The sequence below is a fragment of the Clytia hemisphaerica genome, unplaced genomic scaffold (genome assembly GCF_902728285.1).
Source record: "Clytia hemisphaerica strain Z4C2 unplaced genomic scaffold, Clytia hemisphaerica genome assembly, whole genome shotgun sequence".
Taxonomy (NCBI): domain Eukaryota; kingdom Metazoa; phylum Cnidaria; class Hydrozoa; order Leptothecata; family Clytiidae; genus Clytia; species Clytia hemisphaerica.
The window spans coordinates 4164245-4183053 of NW_027104101.1; the positions used below are offsets into that span (position 1 = coordinate 4164245).

The 18809-nt window shown below is 33.8% G+C and overlaps 2 protein-coding genes across 2 annotated transcripts in view; one reads left to right on the top strand and one right to left on the bottom strand.

The window, feature by feature from the left end:
- The window catches only part of LOC136813151 (telomerase protein component 1-like), an 89007-nt gene that overhangs the window by 20474 nt on the left and 49724 nt on the right, over positions 1 to 18809 (top strand). Inside the window, exon 3 of the mRNA XM_067069682.1 lies at positions 9885 to 9951. The gene's annotated coding sequence lies outside the window, so the exon portion shown is untranslated. The remainder of the gene's footprint in view (positions 1 to 9884; positions 9952 to 18809) is intronic.
- On the bottom strand, positions 65 to 1471 carry LOC136812928 (rhodopsin, G0-coupled-like). The gene has a single exon (XM_067069438.1). It carries the CDS (start codon positions 1055 to 1057, stop codon positions 125 to 127), a length of 933 nt encoding a protein of 310 aa, XP_066925539.1. The 5' UTR covers positions 1058 to 1471; the 3' UTR covers positions 65 to 124.

An 18809-nucleotide genomic window follows, 5' to 3' on the forward strand; every position in this document is an offset into this window, starting at 1 on the left:
AATCAACAGCTTAGAATTAAATTTAAGATGAATGGAAGAATTTTAGCTTAAGTTTACTCAAAAAGTTGTCTTTTGACGAATGAAATTTTAAGATGAAATTTTAAGAAAAACGTTATTACAGTTTTTACACAGTAGCAACTTCTTCGATTTCCACTCTTCTTCGTGAACTGATCAATTTCTGAAAGGTCAATTTACTGTAATCACGAAAGTCTTTGTAAACCATGGCGTATATCACAGGGTTGTAGAACGACGATGTTTTAGCCAATATGGCAGCTATATCGAAGTAAGTCTGATTAGGTGTATATTGAAACATTGTCATGACAACCAAGATGGCGTAAGGAGTCCAGGCTAATAGAAACGAGAATAACATTATACCATTAACAATATACATTGCTTGTATCTTTTTTTTAGTTTCTTTTTGCATTTTTGAGTTTTGTCCGTTACTCTCGGCGGCAGATTTACTTATTGTCCGAAATATTTTTGCCGCACTGAAGTAACAAAAGATGGAGATTAGAACAGGGAAAACGAATGCCGCAAGCGAAAGACATATGTTATAACTTAAAACGTTCACTGAATGTTCACGTAAATTTAATCCGCATCTGTATCCAGTCTCTGTTTCTTTTCCGTATTTCGACCACCCGAAAAGCGGAAAAATGCCCCAAGTTAGACCATAACACCAAGCGGGTACTAGGAACATGAAGCTGCCGTATTTCGTTTTCTCCAATTTATCGGACCAGAAGGGAAACACTAAAGCCATATAATATTTCAGCGATAAAGCAACGATATGAGCGATCCCAACTACTGCTGTTATGGTGACGATAAAAGCGGACACGATACATTGTGGAGTTGCTGGCTGTTCTGGCGGATTTGAATAGTCGGTCAGTAAATACGGGTATCCGATGAGAGATTGTGCTAAATCGGCGATGGCCAGGCTTAGGACAATGATGTCGCGGATGTAGAGTTTTGACCAGTTTGTGAGGAAGATGATGACAACGATAGAGTTGAAGACTATACTGAGTATAATTAACATTACGATTGCAATGAAATCCAATTTCATTTTGTTTCTGGTGGATCTGCCCGAATTAGCAGTTACTTTTGTCCGAAATGTTTCTCAGTAGTTGATAACAAGTATCTCTTTCAGATTTGTTTTGTACGTATTAGTTTTTTTCGGATGAAGATGCTCTATGTGTCCCTTTTTTAAATAAGTTGTGTTTTTTTTTTCGTCTGGATCCGTCTACCTTTAATGCGTTGTTCATCGAATTGTGACGACTTTTAAAGGATCATTCAGGCATGCGCAGTGGCTCTTGTTGTTTGTTGTTCTCCTGTATTCTAGCAACAATAATCTCGCTGCTATCTGCTCTTTTTACAGTTTTGTAACTTATCAACTTTTTCTTGGTGACTTGTGTTGCTGATTGATTTGTTGAAGGATGCAATAATGTTTGATTTTTTATTGTTTTGTTTCTTCGATTTCTTCTCTAAAAAGAAAAACAAGACTAAATTACGCTTGCCAGATTGCCTTCCCCTAGTTTATTGGTTAGTCCCAGTCCCCTTGCATCTTGTACCCAGTTTATTTCAACAATTTCTTGAAGATGTGCTATCTCCTCTGTATTTTTTATCTTAAAATCCTGATTTCTTAGAAAAACACTCACTTTTTACATGGAGTTTTCTTCTTTCTTATTTTGAACTTAACGATAAGAAAATAAGAAAATATGATTTGAAAATAATCCACAAGTGTTTAAAATAAAAAATATTTTGAATGAATTGACGCTCATCTTTAAAAAGACAAATCAATCTTTTTTATTTATGGGTTTTGAATAAATCATGTCAAGACTTAATGTTCTTCCCAAGAACGACGGAAAGAGTTCATATTCTTCTGCCTAAACCAACCGTTAAAAATCTAGAAGAATGCCTTCTATTCTTCATAAGAACAGTTTTATAAGAGCTAGACGATGCTATCGTCCGTTTTAGAGGGTCAGTAACCGCGGGAAAATATATAAGAACATAGTCAGGGCGTCAGGGCGGTTTACGAGAAAAAAGTGGCGGTAGAGTTTGGAACAAACGTAACACTGTAAACACCTCCGCCAATGCTTACTCCGCCCTTTTTTAGTGATCTTGTGTAGACGCTAGGGTCGTCTATATTATAATAGCAAAATAGTAAGAATAAGAGAGAAGCTCACAAAAATGATATCAGTATCATTCACAGATCATTTACACCTTCAATCTAATCTGATGCATTATACTAGGTCACAGTGTGGATCTAAACCACACTGAAACGACCTCCTTCCATCACGCATCACGCACTCGCGAAAGAGCGCGCGCACATTATTAACGCCTACATGCCATCTTCAGTACATTTTAGGTTATTCATTGAAAACAGATTACAATATAGTCATTTCTCATGTCTCGATTATTCAATTCTGAATAAAATACAATTTACAGCTACATAAAAGAAGAAGATACATGAAAAAGATTTTATCGTAGATTTCAACGTTCAAACAAACACCTCAAATCGTTATTTTTAGAGTACTCGGAACAATTTCAATTAAAAAGGTTTTTTGAGACTTTTTTATCTGTTTTATCTGTTTTTCATGAAGGTAATGACGTAACTAACATGTAACTACCCACAAAGTCCCTTTCTCTCACGTGGAAAGTACTTTCTTCCGTAAAAATGGCCCATGCCCCCCCCCCAATATTTTGCAAAGTAATTTTTTTTACTTTAAAAGATCTTGTATATACCGTTTAGAGGGGTGAAATAAGGGTGGCGTAACTAAAAATTATTCAACAATCTCTACACTTTATTATAAGAAAAATTATGTAACTACCCACAAAGTCCCAACTTTCTCTCGCGTGGAAAGTCCACTGTTATATATCCCTGGACCAAGCTTTATCCGCCATCATTGATCGAAGTTTTTTTTTATTTGGTACTTTTAACACTGCAATGGCTTATTTACGGAAAGAAGCCATTGCAGTGGTAAAAGTTAACGTCTAACGGTGCTACATCATCAAAAGTTTTCGATGGAAAGTAGATCTAATACTCTCGATGCATTTACACCGCTATTGAGTAGTGCCGCCATTTAAAAAAACCTTTGATCAAAACATTTTGTTTGAAACTACCTCCAGGGTTTATATAAAGCTCAGTACGGATAGACATTAGAAAGTATTTCTGTACAAGCTTCTTGCTCTCATTTCAACTTTCAATCGAAATTCTGAGCGCGAAATAAATTTTAAATCACATTAAACCCCTATAAATAATCAAGCCACATAATAAGAAGGGATAAATGTTTAGCTCGAACACACTAAACACCTTATAGACTAAGACTATTATACTACGAACTTGTATCTAGTCAGTCGTTTCCTCTCCCTGTTAATAAAGAGCCTCTCATATCCTAATTTGATATTCTGATGGCGGATGGGCGACTACTCAATCACATTAGGGTGGGCTAATTTCCTCCCATGGATTTTTCCTCCAGAAAAAAATTATATATGGGGTGGAGGACATTTTTTGGAAATTTACTCCCCAAACATTGCAGCAGGTCTAACCTCCCGAATAAGCATCAGTTGACCCCCTGGACATTCAAAATTACCCCCCCCCCCCAAACAGAGCAAGTTTACCCCAAAATCCAGCTTTTTTCGGGTGCTTCCGTTAGAAATAGATATGACATCATCTTGACTTATGCATATCAATTATAAGACTGGTGATAAATTCCGGATTATTGTGTTTCCGCATGTCTGAATTCTAAAGAGTTTAAGAATTTCTATAAAGCGGTATACACGTTATTTTATAAGAGCAAACTATATAAGAACATAATGCTTCGATGGCCAAAATGTTAAGAACAAGTTAATAACATTTTAAGGCTTTGTAGACTCAAAAACGCCCTATTTCTTAGGAAATTGGTCAAAAATATTTGTAACTGCCGCAGGCCTGCATAAAACCCAACCACGTTGACTTCTTACTGTTGTCTAATGAAAAGACTGGACATCAGTAACAATACTCACAAAATGATCAAAATAAGAACATAATTATTAAGAACATTTTTAGGCTTAAAACTCAAAAAGTGTCAAAGTCTTTCTTCTTCTCCTCTCGTCCACGCACCATCTTGTTGGAAAAGCTATCCTTATCCGTCTCGTTTTTAAAACGATAATGATCAAACTTTCTCAATCCCCTCCCTGATAAATATTTCTTTTTCTCTCTCTCTCTCTCTCTCTCCCCCACCCGTAACAATAGAATGATATTCTTCTTTTGTTCTGTTATAATATTATTAGATCCGTCTCTATTATTTCTGCATTAAATTTTTTCTGATTATGTTATGTTTTGTAACATTTTACAGTACTCCACTTTCATTCTTTACTTTACTTATTAATTTCGCCTTAGCGAAAGTATTACAATCAGCATTATGCGGCGGCGGTGAGGAAAAAAGATTAGAAAACGAAAGTACTCGATACGGTGGACGAACTCACTAAATTTAATTTACAAATTACACGCTCGTATAACCACGAACGGTTTTCTTTGGATTACGTTATATATCTTTGTGTCTTTAGCTTCACAGTTTGGATTTTTTCTTTATTTTCTATATGTATATAAGCATATACTTTATAAGAATCAAATCAATAACTCTTGATAGACGTTAATATACCTTTCGGGAATTAGTTTTTACAAAGTAAACAAGGAATGGCGCGCAATATAACCACCCTAAAACCGTCCCAGTCTTTTTTTCAAAATGAAAATCAGAGAAGTTGGGTAAACTTAACATCAAAGGATAATTCACTTTTAAGGTAAATTAATTATACCGAAATTATACCTAATTAATAGGGATTCACACCTTGTAAGGAAATTACATTTCATAATTTTATGTAAGTTTATGTAATCAAGTTCAAATCGTGGAGAAAACAAGCGCTGACCATATGTTAAGTAAAATCTTTAAATATCTTCTGCATAATAAATGAATAATGAGAATATTTTTTCAAAGTTTTACCCCTGGCTTCAATGAGGATTATCATCTAAAAAGTTTTTATTTTTTTACTCTCGTCCGTGAAATGCATGGCTACACGTTTTTTTTTTTATAAGGAACACGTTTATAAGGAACTCGAGGCTGAAAATGGTTCAAAAAATAAGGAATTGTTAAGGAACTGTTCAGGCTGAGGATAAGTGGATTTGAAAATAATGTACCTAATTGGGACTAATTTGACCAAATTTTGATCTTTCAAGGGGCAAAAAGTTCAAAATCTCCTATGTAGTAAGGAACTCGATAAGGAACTTTGAGACTGAAATTCTCTGAAAAAATAAGGAACTCCAGGCTCAGAGCAAAGTTAAGGTTCCTTATAAAAAAAAAAACGTGTACCCCACAACTTAGCCCAATTGGCTACCCCAATTAGCTCTAGTTTAGACGGCCCACTTTTCGCCATGCCTATTCTAATTGTGAATTAAAGAGGGCATAAAGTGGGCTGTCTAAAGTCGATGCATAGCCTTTTGACGTTAATGCAATGACTTCTTTCAACCTTTTCCAAGCAAAGATTTTAACTGCCGACTTGGTGCCCACTTTCTGCCTACTCTGACAATTAGAATAGGCAGGGCAGAAAGTTGGACTTCTAAACTAGACCTTAGCTTTAGTTTAGACGGCCGACACAAAGTTGGTTGTTAAAATCTTTGCTTGCATTGACGTCAAAAGAGGGCTATGCATCGACTTTAGACAGCCCACTTTATGCCCTCTTTAATTCACAATTAGAATAGGCAGGGAAGAAAATCGGCCGTCTAAACTAGAGCTAAGCTACCCTGATTTTTAGACCAACCCACAATAACAAGCTAGGAACACTTCGCGAACCCTAACTAAAACACCCAATTTCTCAGAAAAAGCTCACAAAATTGTGACAATAAGAACATTTTTAGGCTAAATTATTAAGAACATCGCTTCAAAAATTTATATGTTCTTATAAAGAAAACATGTATCTACTTTTATCATTAAGAAAATGTGAAGTCATTTGAACGAAGGTACTTAAAATAGAATGGTCCTCTCTTCTAGAAAGGAATCGAAATTTTTTTTAAATTGATAACTTGCTATCTTGTTATCATGTAAGGTAAAAATAGGCAAAACATTTTGTAATTTCGAAATTTTTCTTCGGTTTTCCTACAATTTTTGGTAAAAATATCAAGAATTTTCTAAGAAAAAACTATATTTAAGAACATAAGCCTTCAATGGCCACAAAATATTTTAAGAACAAGTTGAGAACAAGTTAAGGACAATTTGAGGCTTTATGGACTCTAATACACCCAATTTGCAGGAAATACACGCCTTTTTTTATAAGAATGGTGTAAATCCATTTCATCATGGATATTCTTAACTTTTTTGGGAAAATCATCTTAAAATATTCTTTTAGCATTCTTAGGTTAGGACCCTAATTCAAACTAGATTTAACATTTAGTACATACGTCTCATGCATAAAATGGCCTTTTTGAGAAGGAGTGAGCCTTACTTGGACTTATAATTGAAAATGCTCTAAAAATGGCATTCTTAGCTTGAGTAGCATAATTCCATGATGGTGATATTCTTAGCATTATTCTTAATTTTTTGGCCATTTTCATCATGGACATTCTTATAAAGTGTATTTCTTATTTAAAAAAAGGGTGTAGTAAAAATAGAGGGTTTTAAATTAAGAAGGATTATTGCACCCACGCTTCGATCGCACATTTTGCATCGAAAGTTATTGTTCTTCGGTAGAAAACACTTTGTTTGTTACTATGTTACTTCATATGCTTTCTCAAAATAGCTGTGATTTTCTTTGTTCAGCAATGGCTCTTGAAATTTATGTAACCCTATTCATTATAAAAACACTGGTCTGGATGATTTATTGTTAAAAAATAGAGCTTACGTTACAAAATCGATTTACTATGCATTCGTTTTGATCATGTAATTAGAAAATAGACCAATCCCAAGAGGAGATTTTGGCAACGTGATCAAAAAGTATGCAAATCGCAACTTGCCTTTTGTTTGTAACAAAAGAAAATTTAACAAAAAGCTAAAACAATACAATGCCAGACCGGGGTTTTTGTAATGACTACAGTATGATGTAACTTAACTCTATAGTTCGGTACCTATAACTTTAGAATAAACAAAATTAGTCTGGGTTACCTGAGTGTCTGCTTTTAACAGGCGATTTTGATGCATTTCAAAAATGGCTTGTGCTTGAAAATTTAGATATTTCTTGTCAAGTCCGAAATATTCACAATAATTTCATGCAAAAGTGAAACAAAAGTAATGTATACAAATTATGTGATTCCTTTTGTCAATGTACCATAGACATTGAATTATGTTATAGGTTTTGTTTTTACATTTCAGACGCATATTTCATTTTGGGTCAATGTCTTCCTATTGTTACTTTATGCTGATTATAAATAAATGTTTTTCTTTCCCTCTTTATGACCAATCTTGCTCCATATCCGTGTCAATCCAATGTGAAAAAGCTCGTGAATTAAAATTGACGAGTAAGCAAACGATATCACTCTTATCTAAAAACAAAACCTTTAAACGAAAAATTATTTTCTCATTTTAGTATTCCTAGCCCAAGTAAAAACGATTTTGCAGTGTTGATTTATCTGGGGTGGGGTTCGGATATATACACGTTTTTTTTTTATAAGGAACCTTAACTTTGCTCTGAGCCTGGAGTTCCTTATTTTTACAGAGAATTTCAGTCTCAAAGTTCCTTATCGAGTTCCTTACTACATAGGAAATTTTGAACTTTTTGCCCCTTGAAAATTTGGTCAAATTAGTCCCAATAAGGTACATTATTTTCAAATCCACTTATTCTCAGCCTGAGCAGTTCCTTAACAATTCCTTATTATTTGAACCATTTTCACCTTCGAGTTCCTTATAAACGTGTTCCTTATAAAAAAAACGTGTATCTATATCTATATCTATATCTTGGGTGGGGTTGGGAATAATATGCGCCCTCCGAAAACAAAACAAAATCTGATTTTTGAAGAATTTAAACCTTGCTGATTTCTTATCTTTCTTGGATAAAAAGTTACAGCACTGTTAAGAAACCCATTATTCTTAAATTTATTTTTCAATTTTTGATTTTTTTTAATCCTTTAGATTTTGATTAGATGTATAACTTTCTAACATAGAATGAATGTGTGCTGAGAAAATGCCAACAAACTAAAGTATCCACATACTTTTGAGACATACTTTTTAGCTTAGTTGCAAACAAACTCGGTAAAAATATGATCGCCTTTGCCAAAGACTTTTCGTATTCCCAAAGCAATAAAAGTATTTTGTTATCAAAAACAAAGGCAAAAATAATGACATCTACGTTATTCCCAAGAGCAATTAAAAATGACAATGGTAATATGCTTTGGCTTAGTTGTACTATAAAACAGTCCGCCAGATTTTCGTTGTTTTTGCCAGGTAAAAAAAATGAAGCAATGTTTTTATTTGAAAATAAGGGATTCAAAATTTGTTATTGATGTTTGTTTTTCATTCACAATTATATTTTTTATAACTGCAAGTAGCTTTTTTTGTTATTTGGATTTTAAACATTTTTTTTCAAAAATGGCAACCTCGTCAAATGCTCCTAGTCTACTTCACTGGGCTCAGCGTCATCAAAAATTATTAGAAAGCAAAGTTCAAGCAGAAGTAGACTCTAGTCTAGCGTTTGTATAAAGGGAAAACTTGTTGAATGGAGGTTATACATCACACTTGACACTCTGACTACACGTTTTTTTTTTTATTAGAACACCTAAAATTTGGCTGAGCCTGGATGTGCTTATTTTTTCAGCAATTTTCAGCCTTAAATGTTCTTAAATGCGTTCTTAATTTTTCAGACTACAAATCGAAAATATCATGCAAAATAAATAAAAAGTTGGTAAAATTTGGACAATATTTGACATTCGATTTTGGAAAATCTATCCCTAAGTTCGGTTAAAACTGCTTGAAAAGGGGAAAAGGATGGATACTTTCTTGTCATTTTTTCCAAACTGAGGCTGGGCATGTTTTTACGATGTTCTTAATTTTTCAACGAATTTTAGCCTAAATGTTCTTATAAACTAGGTTCTAATAAAAAATAAAACGTGTATCGTTATGGTGACTTTTGTTCGTTCGTTCGTTCGTTACCAGCTTTTCTCGGGATTGGCTCATTATTTTTTTCTGATTTTTTGGAAAGTGATGTAAAATGGTAATTCTCAAAACGTAACGGAGCCCGATTTTCAAAAAAAAATTTCAGGCCGAAAATGCTGGAAATATGCCGGAAAAACCGGTTTTTTGGCATTTTCTCGAGATTTCGTCACCAGTCTATCCCGATTCAAGCATGATTCTTGATTTTTGTTACCGGGACTTTCTATTTCTTTTTTCCCTACTCCCCTTCCCTCTCCCCCCCCCCCATCAACATGATGAAATTTAATGCGTTATGTTATGCTTTTTCGCTAAACGCTATATATTTTCCGACTGATTGTTTTCATTTTTCTCCCTATTGCTATCTAACTTTCATCATCAGGTAGGTCCATTCAGCACCTAGTTTGTTATCATTGACCCAATTCAAAATTCAGGCACTAGATATTGAAAAGAGCTCTATATAGCAAACCAAAAATTGCTGACTTGAAGCTGGTACTTTTAAGGGCTACTTAGCTAGACTACACAATATATTGGTGAACAATATTTGACAATATAGTTTTTGGACAGTAATGTACGGAATAAATAACAGGTGCTCTACTATAAAATGGAATTTTCTTTCTGTAAACAATCCCCCTATATTGTTGGAATATTGCAAATCGAGCTGACAATATATTGTCAATATATTGCCTGACAATATGTAGGCTATTTAGCTCTTTAGGAGAAAGTAATCGATTCCTACGGTAAAATAATAATCGTTTAACACCCTTCAATTATTTCATTTAGAGTAACACATATTTGGCGAAGTATCAATCAAACAAAAGATTCATCTTAACTTTGGACACACCTATTAGTAAGTTCTTTTGTTAACATCAGCCCCTACGCACAGTATCACAACTATTTTTTAATGAAAAGGTCACGGTTTCCGGGGAAGAATTTCTTTCCGTTAAAGTTTTATTCTTGCATAAATGTTCACGTTTCATATCAGACACATATTTCATATCAGGACAGTGTCTGCTTATTGTTATATTATGCTGATGTAAGTAAAAAATGTTTTTCTTTTCCTCTTTCTGACCAATCTTGCTCCACATCTGTGTCAATCCAATGTGAAAATGCTTGTGAATTAAAATTGATGAGTAAGCAAACGATATCACTCTTATTTGAAAACAAAACCTTTAAGATTAAGATTATTATACTGTAAAATGTGTTATTTTTATATTTAACTTAGATAATGAGATCTTCACGAAAAAAATTGTTTTTCGGAAGTCGTGGCCCATTTGAGAGTGAAGATAATTGATTTTCTTGATTTTGGCAACCTTTTAAAAGGAAGGATTTACTTATTTGTAACCCTTACTTTTTTCTTAGCCTTCTCAGATATCTGAGGCTGGAATTGTTATCAATTTGTTTTTAGGTTCTAACTATAATTTAAACATCGTGTTCTTATAAATAGCCTGTATTTTAACTTCCGAAATTTAGACTGTGAGAACGTTCACTTAAAATCGTGGACTTTCTACGCCTGTGATAGCTTTTTACACCTTTAAGTTGTTTGGGTTGTGCCTTTATCATCCCGCCCCCAGCCCTCGCTACTTGTAATAGCAAAAACTCAAAAAGATGAATATATTTTTTAGCACCTCACCAAAAACGCGGATTTTTCATAAAAAAAGAGGGGGATAGGAAGGAAGGGGGATAGTTTAAGAAGGGGGGGCTTACATATATATTGTAGATTATTTTCAATCACTTATGAAATTTAGTCTTCATGAAAGAAAGTTTTCTAATAGAGTACACGCTTTTTTTTTATAAGAATGGTGTAAATCCATTTCATCATGGATATTCTTAACTTTTTTGGGAAAATCATCCTAAAATATTCTTACAGCACATTCTTAGGTTAGGATCCTAATTCATACTAGATTTAACATTTAGTACATACGTCTCAAGCATAAAATGGCACTTTTGTAAAAGGAGTGAGCCTTACTTGGGGATAATTGATAATTGATAATGCTCTTAAAATTGCATTTTTAGCCTCAGTAGCATATTTCCATGATGGTGAAATTCTTAGCATATTATTAATTTTTTGGCCATTTTCATCATGGACATTCTTATAAAGTGTATTCTTATAAAAAAAAAAGCGTGTAGTCTGAATCAAAAAGAAGAAAGAAGTTTAATATTTCGCTTTCTCTCTCTAAAGATATTTCACATATATTTGTTAGCTATTTTTGTCCAAAATCCTTTTGGGATAGGAATTCAGGGATAGAAATTTTTAAGAAAGTCCTAAAGTCCCGAAATATCAAAGTTCCGAAGAAAGAAATTACACCAACCCAGTCCCGAAGTCCTGAATTGAAATATATCAATATTCTATCAGAAAAAAAATTTTTCACCTACCCCAAGTCCAGAAGTCCCGAATGGAAATTTATCAAAGTTCAGTCTGAAGAAAAGTTACCCCAACCAAAAGTACCAAGGTCCAAGTGTAGGGTATATTTTCTAAGCTTCCCAAAGTGCACTATAAGGGTCTAAATCAGCAAAAATGAGAAAAATTGCACTCTAAGGGTGTAAAATTTCGAAGATCTGACCATATTTTGCCTGAAAATAGTCAAATATTTTCAAGAAAATGTACCGTAAGGGTAGATTTTTCGCCCAAATTTGCTCAAATTTTGCAAAATTTCTTTTTCTCTGCACTGTAAGAGTCCGATTTCAAAGGCCTAATTTTGAGCCGCACGTATGGTTGTTTTTTAATCGAGTGTCCCCCCCCCCACCGGGCCTAATGGTTGGAGTTTTGAGAAATTTGTGCTTCATAATACCCTAAGCACATTTAGACCAAAATCAGGCTACTTATTAGAGCATCATAAGGGACTTTTTTGAAAGTTGAAAACTTTTAAATAATTCATGATTGATGAAGAGTGATGGCCCGAAAACCGTCATGCTTGTATATTGATAATGAATCATCCCCTCAAAAAATGTCTTTCATCCGAAAAATTTGATTATCCTTATCATCCTTCAAAAAGTTTTAGTGTTCCCGTTTTATATCAGACACATTTTATCTCAGGCCGGTGTATCTTATTGTTATAATTGTGTTTGATTTCGTGCTGTATAAAAAATTGTTTTACATTCCTTCTTTCTAACCAATACACGCTTTTTCGTTCGTTCGTTCGTTCGTTCGTTCGTTCGTTCGTTCGTTCGTTCGTTCGTTCGTTCGTTCGTTCGTTCGTTCGTTCGTTCGTTCGTTCGTTCGTTCGTTCGTTCGTTCGTTCGTTCGTTCGTTCGTTCGTTCGTTCGTTCGTTCGTTCGTTCGTTCGTTCGTTAGTTCGTTAGTTCGTTAGTTCGTTAGTTCGTTAGTTCGTTAGTTCGTTAGTTCGTTAGTTCGTTAGTTCGTTAGTTCGTTAGTTAGTTCGTTAGTTCGTTAGTTCGTGAGTTCGTCCGTCCGTCCGTCCGTCCGTCCGTCCGTCCGTCCGTCCGTCCGTTCTCGATATTGGCTCATTAGTTTTTTCTGATTTTTTGCACAAAGATGCATAACTATAAACCCTCGAATGTAACAGAGCCCGGTTTTCGAAAAAAAATTTTGGGGTAAATTTCAGCTAAGAAACGGCTAAAAAAGGGTTTTTTAGACTTTGTGAAATATTGGATCATTGTTTTTTCTGACTTTTTGCATGAAAGTTGGTAAAAGATGGCTCAAGCAGATTTTTGTTAAAAAAAAGAATTTTTAAGCTCAAAAAACGCATCTTTAAGAATCACTATTAATAAGCATACATCAATGTTCTTAAAATCACTGAATTCTTTTGATGAGATATGTTTTTTTGCTCACGAAGTCTTGAATATGAAAGAATATTTAAAGAGCATAAAATTTGGTTTCTAAACGTTTTTTTTTATAAGAAACAAACGACTAATTTTAATAGATCGTCACTATTTGTGTTCTGAATGATTGTTTAATGGTCACGCTCACGTAGATATCAATTATATATGTGTTAAATGCATAACCAGGTAGGTCCATTAAAGTATCACTTGTTTTTTATAAGAATACACTTTATAAGAATGTCCATGATGAAAATGGCCAAAAAATTAAGAATATGATAAGAATATCACCATCATGAAATTTAGCAACTGAATCTAAGAATGCCATTTTTAATGCATTTTAACCTGTTGATTGCCAATTTCGATCTTAATCTAAGAATATCTTTGGATGATTTTCGCCAAAAAGTTAAGAATACCCATGATGAAATGAAAAAACACCATTGTTATAAAAAAAGCGTTTACTGTATTGCTCCACATCCGTGTTGATTTATAATTTAATAAAAAGCTTGCAATTTAAAATTGATGAGTAAGCAAACGATATAAACTTATTTTAAAGGTTTTGTTTTTTTAGAAGCAGGAAAAACTAGAGCATAAATTGATTGACTTGACTTGCTTTGCCTTTTTTTTTGTCAATAAAAAATTTGAATCAAAACCGTTATACAAAAATAGAAATGAATAATATATTATATAGATAATAAATGAGTGGTAAGAATTAAAAACTTGAAAATGTGTACCATAGTGAAATCAACGAGCTGTAACAATTATTGTAATAATTATTACAGCTCACTGGTGCAATAAAGTCCTAAATTTTCTTGCGTGAATTGTCAAAAAATTTATGGTGATTTTTTGGAGGATTGCTGTACAGTGGAGTCTCCATAACTCGAACACGCACAGGGAACGCAAATCTGTTCGAGTTATAGAAATTTCGAGTTATGGAGTAAAGTTTACGAGGCATTGTTAACTGAAGGGACCACACAACTCGTTTGTGTTAAGGAGACATTCGAGTTATAGAGATTCGAGTTATTGAGACTCCCCTCTTTTTTTCCTTTCCCTTTTTGATGACACATTTCTTCAGACTTTCAGAGTTTTCTTTTTCACCTGTGAATATGGTACAATGCTTTTAACTTTAATTTTTGTATACCGTTCAATTGCTCAAAATCTGTTAATCCGTCCCGTCGCAGTGTTCCACGTACGGAGCGGCGGTTTCGACAGTTTTTAATCGCCGTTGTTTCGTCTCTACTATCTGTAAACGCCGTGGTACCAACTTTGTCGTCCTCAATCTGTGTTCCAGGAACGGAGAGACGGTTCACACAGTCTGTTCTATTTGCTACCACCGTGGTACCAACATTATTGTCTTCCGTTTTCCGACTAAAATACGGGTTGTGATGTATTATGAACGCGACTGGTTTACTCCCGGATGTCGCTCGACTCTGAAGCACAGTTACTTTTTGTTTAGAATCAGCATTCAATAAATTGGCGTTCAATTGCTGTAATATCAGTTCTCCATTCTGAACACTGCCAACTAGGTTGTTGTCGCTTTGTGAATTTTTGCCTGTTGGTTGTTGGCTCGTTTGACGTTGCCGTGAATATAGTTTTTCACTGCTTTTGTAGGACGCGCGATGTCTTGTTCTGGGCTTTACGTCTTTCTTCAAAATCATTGGCGACCTACATCGATTGTTTTTGAAGAGATTCTTCGAGTTACTTTGCTGTGTGTGATGCAGAAGGTTTTCTTTGTCGTTTAACGAAAGACGGCGTCCGTCATATTTGTCACCACACGGTTGGTTGATCTTTGCTGAAGTACTCTGAACGGTTCCCGTAGAGTGACGTCTCACGTCTTGGTTAGGGTGAGGAAAGCAGAGATGAATACCACTGTTGTACATTTTTCCGTCAGTTGCCATCTTGATTTTTTTTCTTTTAAGTGATTTAGAGATTTTTTTATTTTCGTACTATTAATCTAAAGTAAAAGGAGATAAAAATTAACTTTAATTCAGTATTTTGTGGTAATTAAGTGCTCTATACCAAGGTAGAGCTAAATTCAAAAGGAGATGAAAATTATATATACTACATCTTTATAACATTAACAAAATCATAAACATGAAAAGACAAATTTCCTTTAAAGAGTCATGAGAATTTTCCAATTTAGCTTTTAAAACCTGGTTTATCTTTACATGAATATACACCAATTTAAAAGTAGTGGAATGTCTCTACAGATTCAGAACGTTTGCTTTTATATTGGTTTGAAATTACATAAAGGTTTTGTTTTTAAATAAGAGTGATATCGTTTACTTACTCATCAATTTTAATTCACAAGCTTTTCACATTGGATTGACTTGGATGTGGAGCAAGATTGGTCAGAAAGAGGAAAAGAAAAACAGATTTTTGCTTATATCAGCATAATATAACAATAGGAAGACACTGTCCTGATATGAAATATGTATCCGATATGAAACGGAAACACTTATGTAAAAATAAAACCTTTAAATTATGAATTAATTTCATTTCCACATGATCAAGATTAAAATTTTGATGGCTAAATGTTTGAGTAGAGATCCAGTTTTTTGGCAGTTTGTCAGATTACATTTTCGTCTGTCCAAAAAGCCATCTGACTGTTAAACAAATTTTTGTTTAAATCATTACTACAGTGCAGTTCAAACATTTTCAGTATAAGAACAATTTTTATAAGAAAATAAACAATTTTGAGAAGCTTATGAACCACACTGATTGTAAGTCCAAAAAACACTCAAAATTTACACGTTTCTGTGTGCCGTTTTCTAATTAGTTTCTTTTTTGAAAGAGTTGAACAATTTAAGAATGATGCCGAGAATAAATGCGAAAAAAGATTAAAAAAATATTCATACAAAAAATACACCTTAAAACTTTGCGCTGGTTTGATCTTAAAAAAGGGCTCTTTTTTGTCGTTTTTTGATAATTTTTGAAGTCAATCATTGAAAAATTTTACCTGTAAGAATACGAGTTTTTTATGAAAATAATTTTATACGAACACAAGGCTCAATTTTGACGAAAACCTGAGGACAGATTAAGAACAACCCTAGCCTCAGATTTCAGAAATGGCTGAAGAATATAGTGATTTTGAGCCCCTTTTAAGATAATGAGTGAATAAACCAGACCCCATTACTTGAACTTTACGAACCACTTTTTCACTCGAACTTACTCTGCCAATTCTAGTTCAATCATGGCGTGTACTAACTCATAAAATAGGAAAAATTTATTTCTTTTTGCTTCTAAATAGAAGGAAATTTGGTCAAAATTTTAATTTCTTCAATCGAACTTCTCAAATTCCTCGATTGGAATGTTCGATTGTTCGAGTAAGTTCGAGTAGTTCGATTCTCGAACTGTTCGAGTAATGGGGTCTGAAATAAAGTAAGCAAATTAAAGAACGTTTTAAAATTTTCGAATTTTGTCTAGACTTGAATTCTCAGAAATTTCCATCGAAAGAATTAAACGGTTTGAAATTTTTCTATACAGAAGTTTTGCCTGAAAAATTCTTGAGAATTCTTGATAAACCTCGTCTATACAAATAACAATCTTTCATTCTGTCACTTTTAGAGCTATCAACTTTTTTCTTCAAACTTTCCAATAGGAGCCATCGGATTTCTGGGAAGTTTTTTTCGGCGAAAAAATTGGCGCATTGGATTTCCTCCTGTTTTTTGTCAACAAAAGATCTTTTAGATTTTAGTTTACATACAAACCCGACGAAGCCAAAATTGACCAACTCTTGGGTGCGAATTGAAACCATCTGTAACGCCTCGGGTCAAAGTAAAACCTATCGCCAGATTTCGTGTAAGAAAAACAACAAATAAGTGCTAGACTCAATCTGCCATTCCAAAAGCTAAAAAAGTTCGATTTCTACTCGAACATCCTTCCTTCTTTAAGTTCAGTCCCAAATGAGCTCTTCCAGAAAATGTCCGTACATATAGGGGATTGAGGATATAGTGTCCAGGGGATATTGAAAAATCTACAAAATTTACCTTCTCCAAGGGGTAAACTTGGTCTGTTTGGGGGTAATTTTGCTCTAAATTTCCAAAAAATGTTATATCCTCCATCCCTCCCCCATATTCAAATTTCCCCCCGGAAAAGCCCAATCTAAAAGCAAAACTGCTTCCATTTTGTGTTTTCTTTCCAAATAAAAATCGTCAAATTTTAAAAGCTTTGTTTTTAAATAAGAGTCGTATCGTTTGCTTACTCATCAATTTTAATTTACAAGCCCAATCAGAAAGCAAAACTCCTTTAACTAAGGTACTTCCATTTTTCCATTTGTACCATATTAACTTAATAAATGAAAGTCTTTTAGCTTCTCTTCCCTTTTTATATGATTTCTTTTGTGTTTTCTTTCCAAATAAAAATCGTCAAAACTTAAAACGAAAACAAATATTGCATATTAGTGAAATAAATAAAATTACAAAGTCATCAAGACTCACCGGTGAATTCTTAGCAAACCCACTGTATTGATTAGCGTGAATGTGTACTAGGCGGCGAACCAAATGTTTAGACGAGAATTACTTTCAGCGCTGTCTTGAAAATAGGTTTTTTATTAATATGGGTAGTTTTATCTCCTCAATGTGTCGCGAGTGAACCATTCGCTATTTAGAGGCTTTTATTTTGAGAATCCTAAAAAAATACACAAGGACATGTTTTTTTTTTTGACTGTACCAAAATGCCGATTTTCAACCAACCCGGTTCAAATCGGCACTAACAGAGACAGCTGAACTCTTTCTTATCGTTATTCAAAAATAAGAAAATAGATTAGTAGCTCTGTCCGATACTTTTTGTCCGATCTTAATAGCTTTTATGGAACTTAAGATATCGCTTGTTGAATCCGGAGTATTTCAGGATGAAAAAAATCATAGTCTATTTCGGATTTATAAAGTCGGCTTTATATTTGGCCTTTGTTGTGTCCAATTTATATACGAAACTTATATCTGGGTGTAGCTAAAGGATTGAATTTTTACATCGACCTCTTTTTTTTGGAAAAAACCGGAGGAAAATGGGATCAAATTGATCATTTTTGAAATCTAGGTGCTAATTCTAATCGTATATATTTTCCTGACAAGTCTATCTATCGGGGAAGTGATTTGAGATTTTTGTTTAGTTGATATAAAGGAACGAACTAAAGAAAACGGGAATTGTTGAAATGAGTGAAAAATGATTAAAAAAGTCCTTTGTTTGTTTTGATCATAACTCACTCCGGCCTTTAAAAAAATTACTCCTCAGGCTATTTTATGATTTTAGGCTACCTCAGAAATGCATAGAAACCTCCTCAGGACCGAATAATTAGTCATGGAGAGAGATATGATCCAAAACACTCCATGATTAATTAATCCTGAAATACTCCGAATTTTCAAATTTCAAATAGCTCATTTTAAAGCCCTTCTCAAATTTCAATACATATCAAATTTTTGGTAAAATTCATCATTCGAATGACGAAATAATCAAAATAAAGTGATTTTCACGATTTTCGAAAACCTGATTTTGGTACAGTCAAAAAAAAACATGTCCATAAAGGAATAACATGCATCTCCTTCTGGGGCAAATTGCTAAATATAACTTGATCCATTTTCAGGGTGTCTACGGGACCTTGAAAACCTTGAAAACCTTGAAAATGAACCACCCAACCTTGAAAACCTTGAAAACTATCAATTTTCTGGGAAAAACCTTGAAAACCTTGAAAAATCGTTAAAAAACCTTGAAAAGTACTATCCAGTCATTCGAAAAGTAAGAATAAGTAAAAAACCGCCTGCGGCGCTAAACCTTTACAACATTTAGAGAATTCCATATTTCCCTGTTTCTGTTGCGATTCTGTCGCAGCGAATGCAACATATTCTTTTATCATTAGCTGAGTTTTTGTCACTAATTTTCCGTTTGCATGAGTCCTAAGAAATCGACTTTCCCCAATTTTCAAATCGCTTC

What these genes read in the sequence shown, in the direction of transcription:
- LOC136812928 (XM_067069438.1), bottom strand. Translation starts at nt 1,057, where the DNA reads ATGAAATTGGATTTCATTGCAATCGTAATGTTAATTATACTCAGTATA.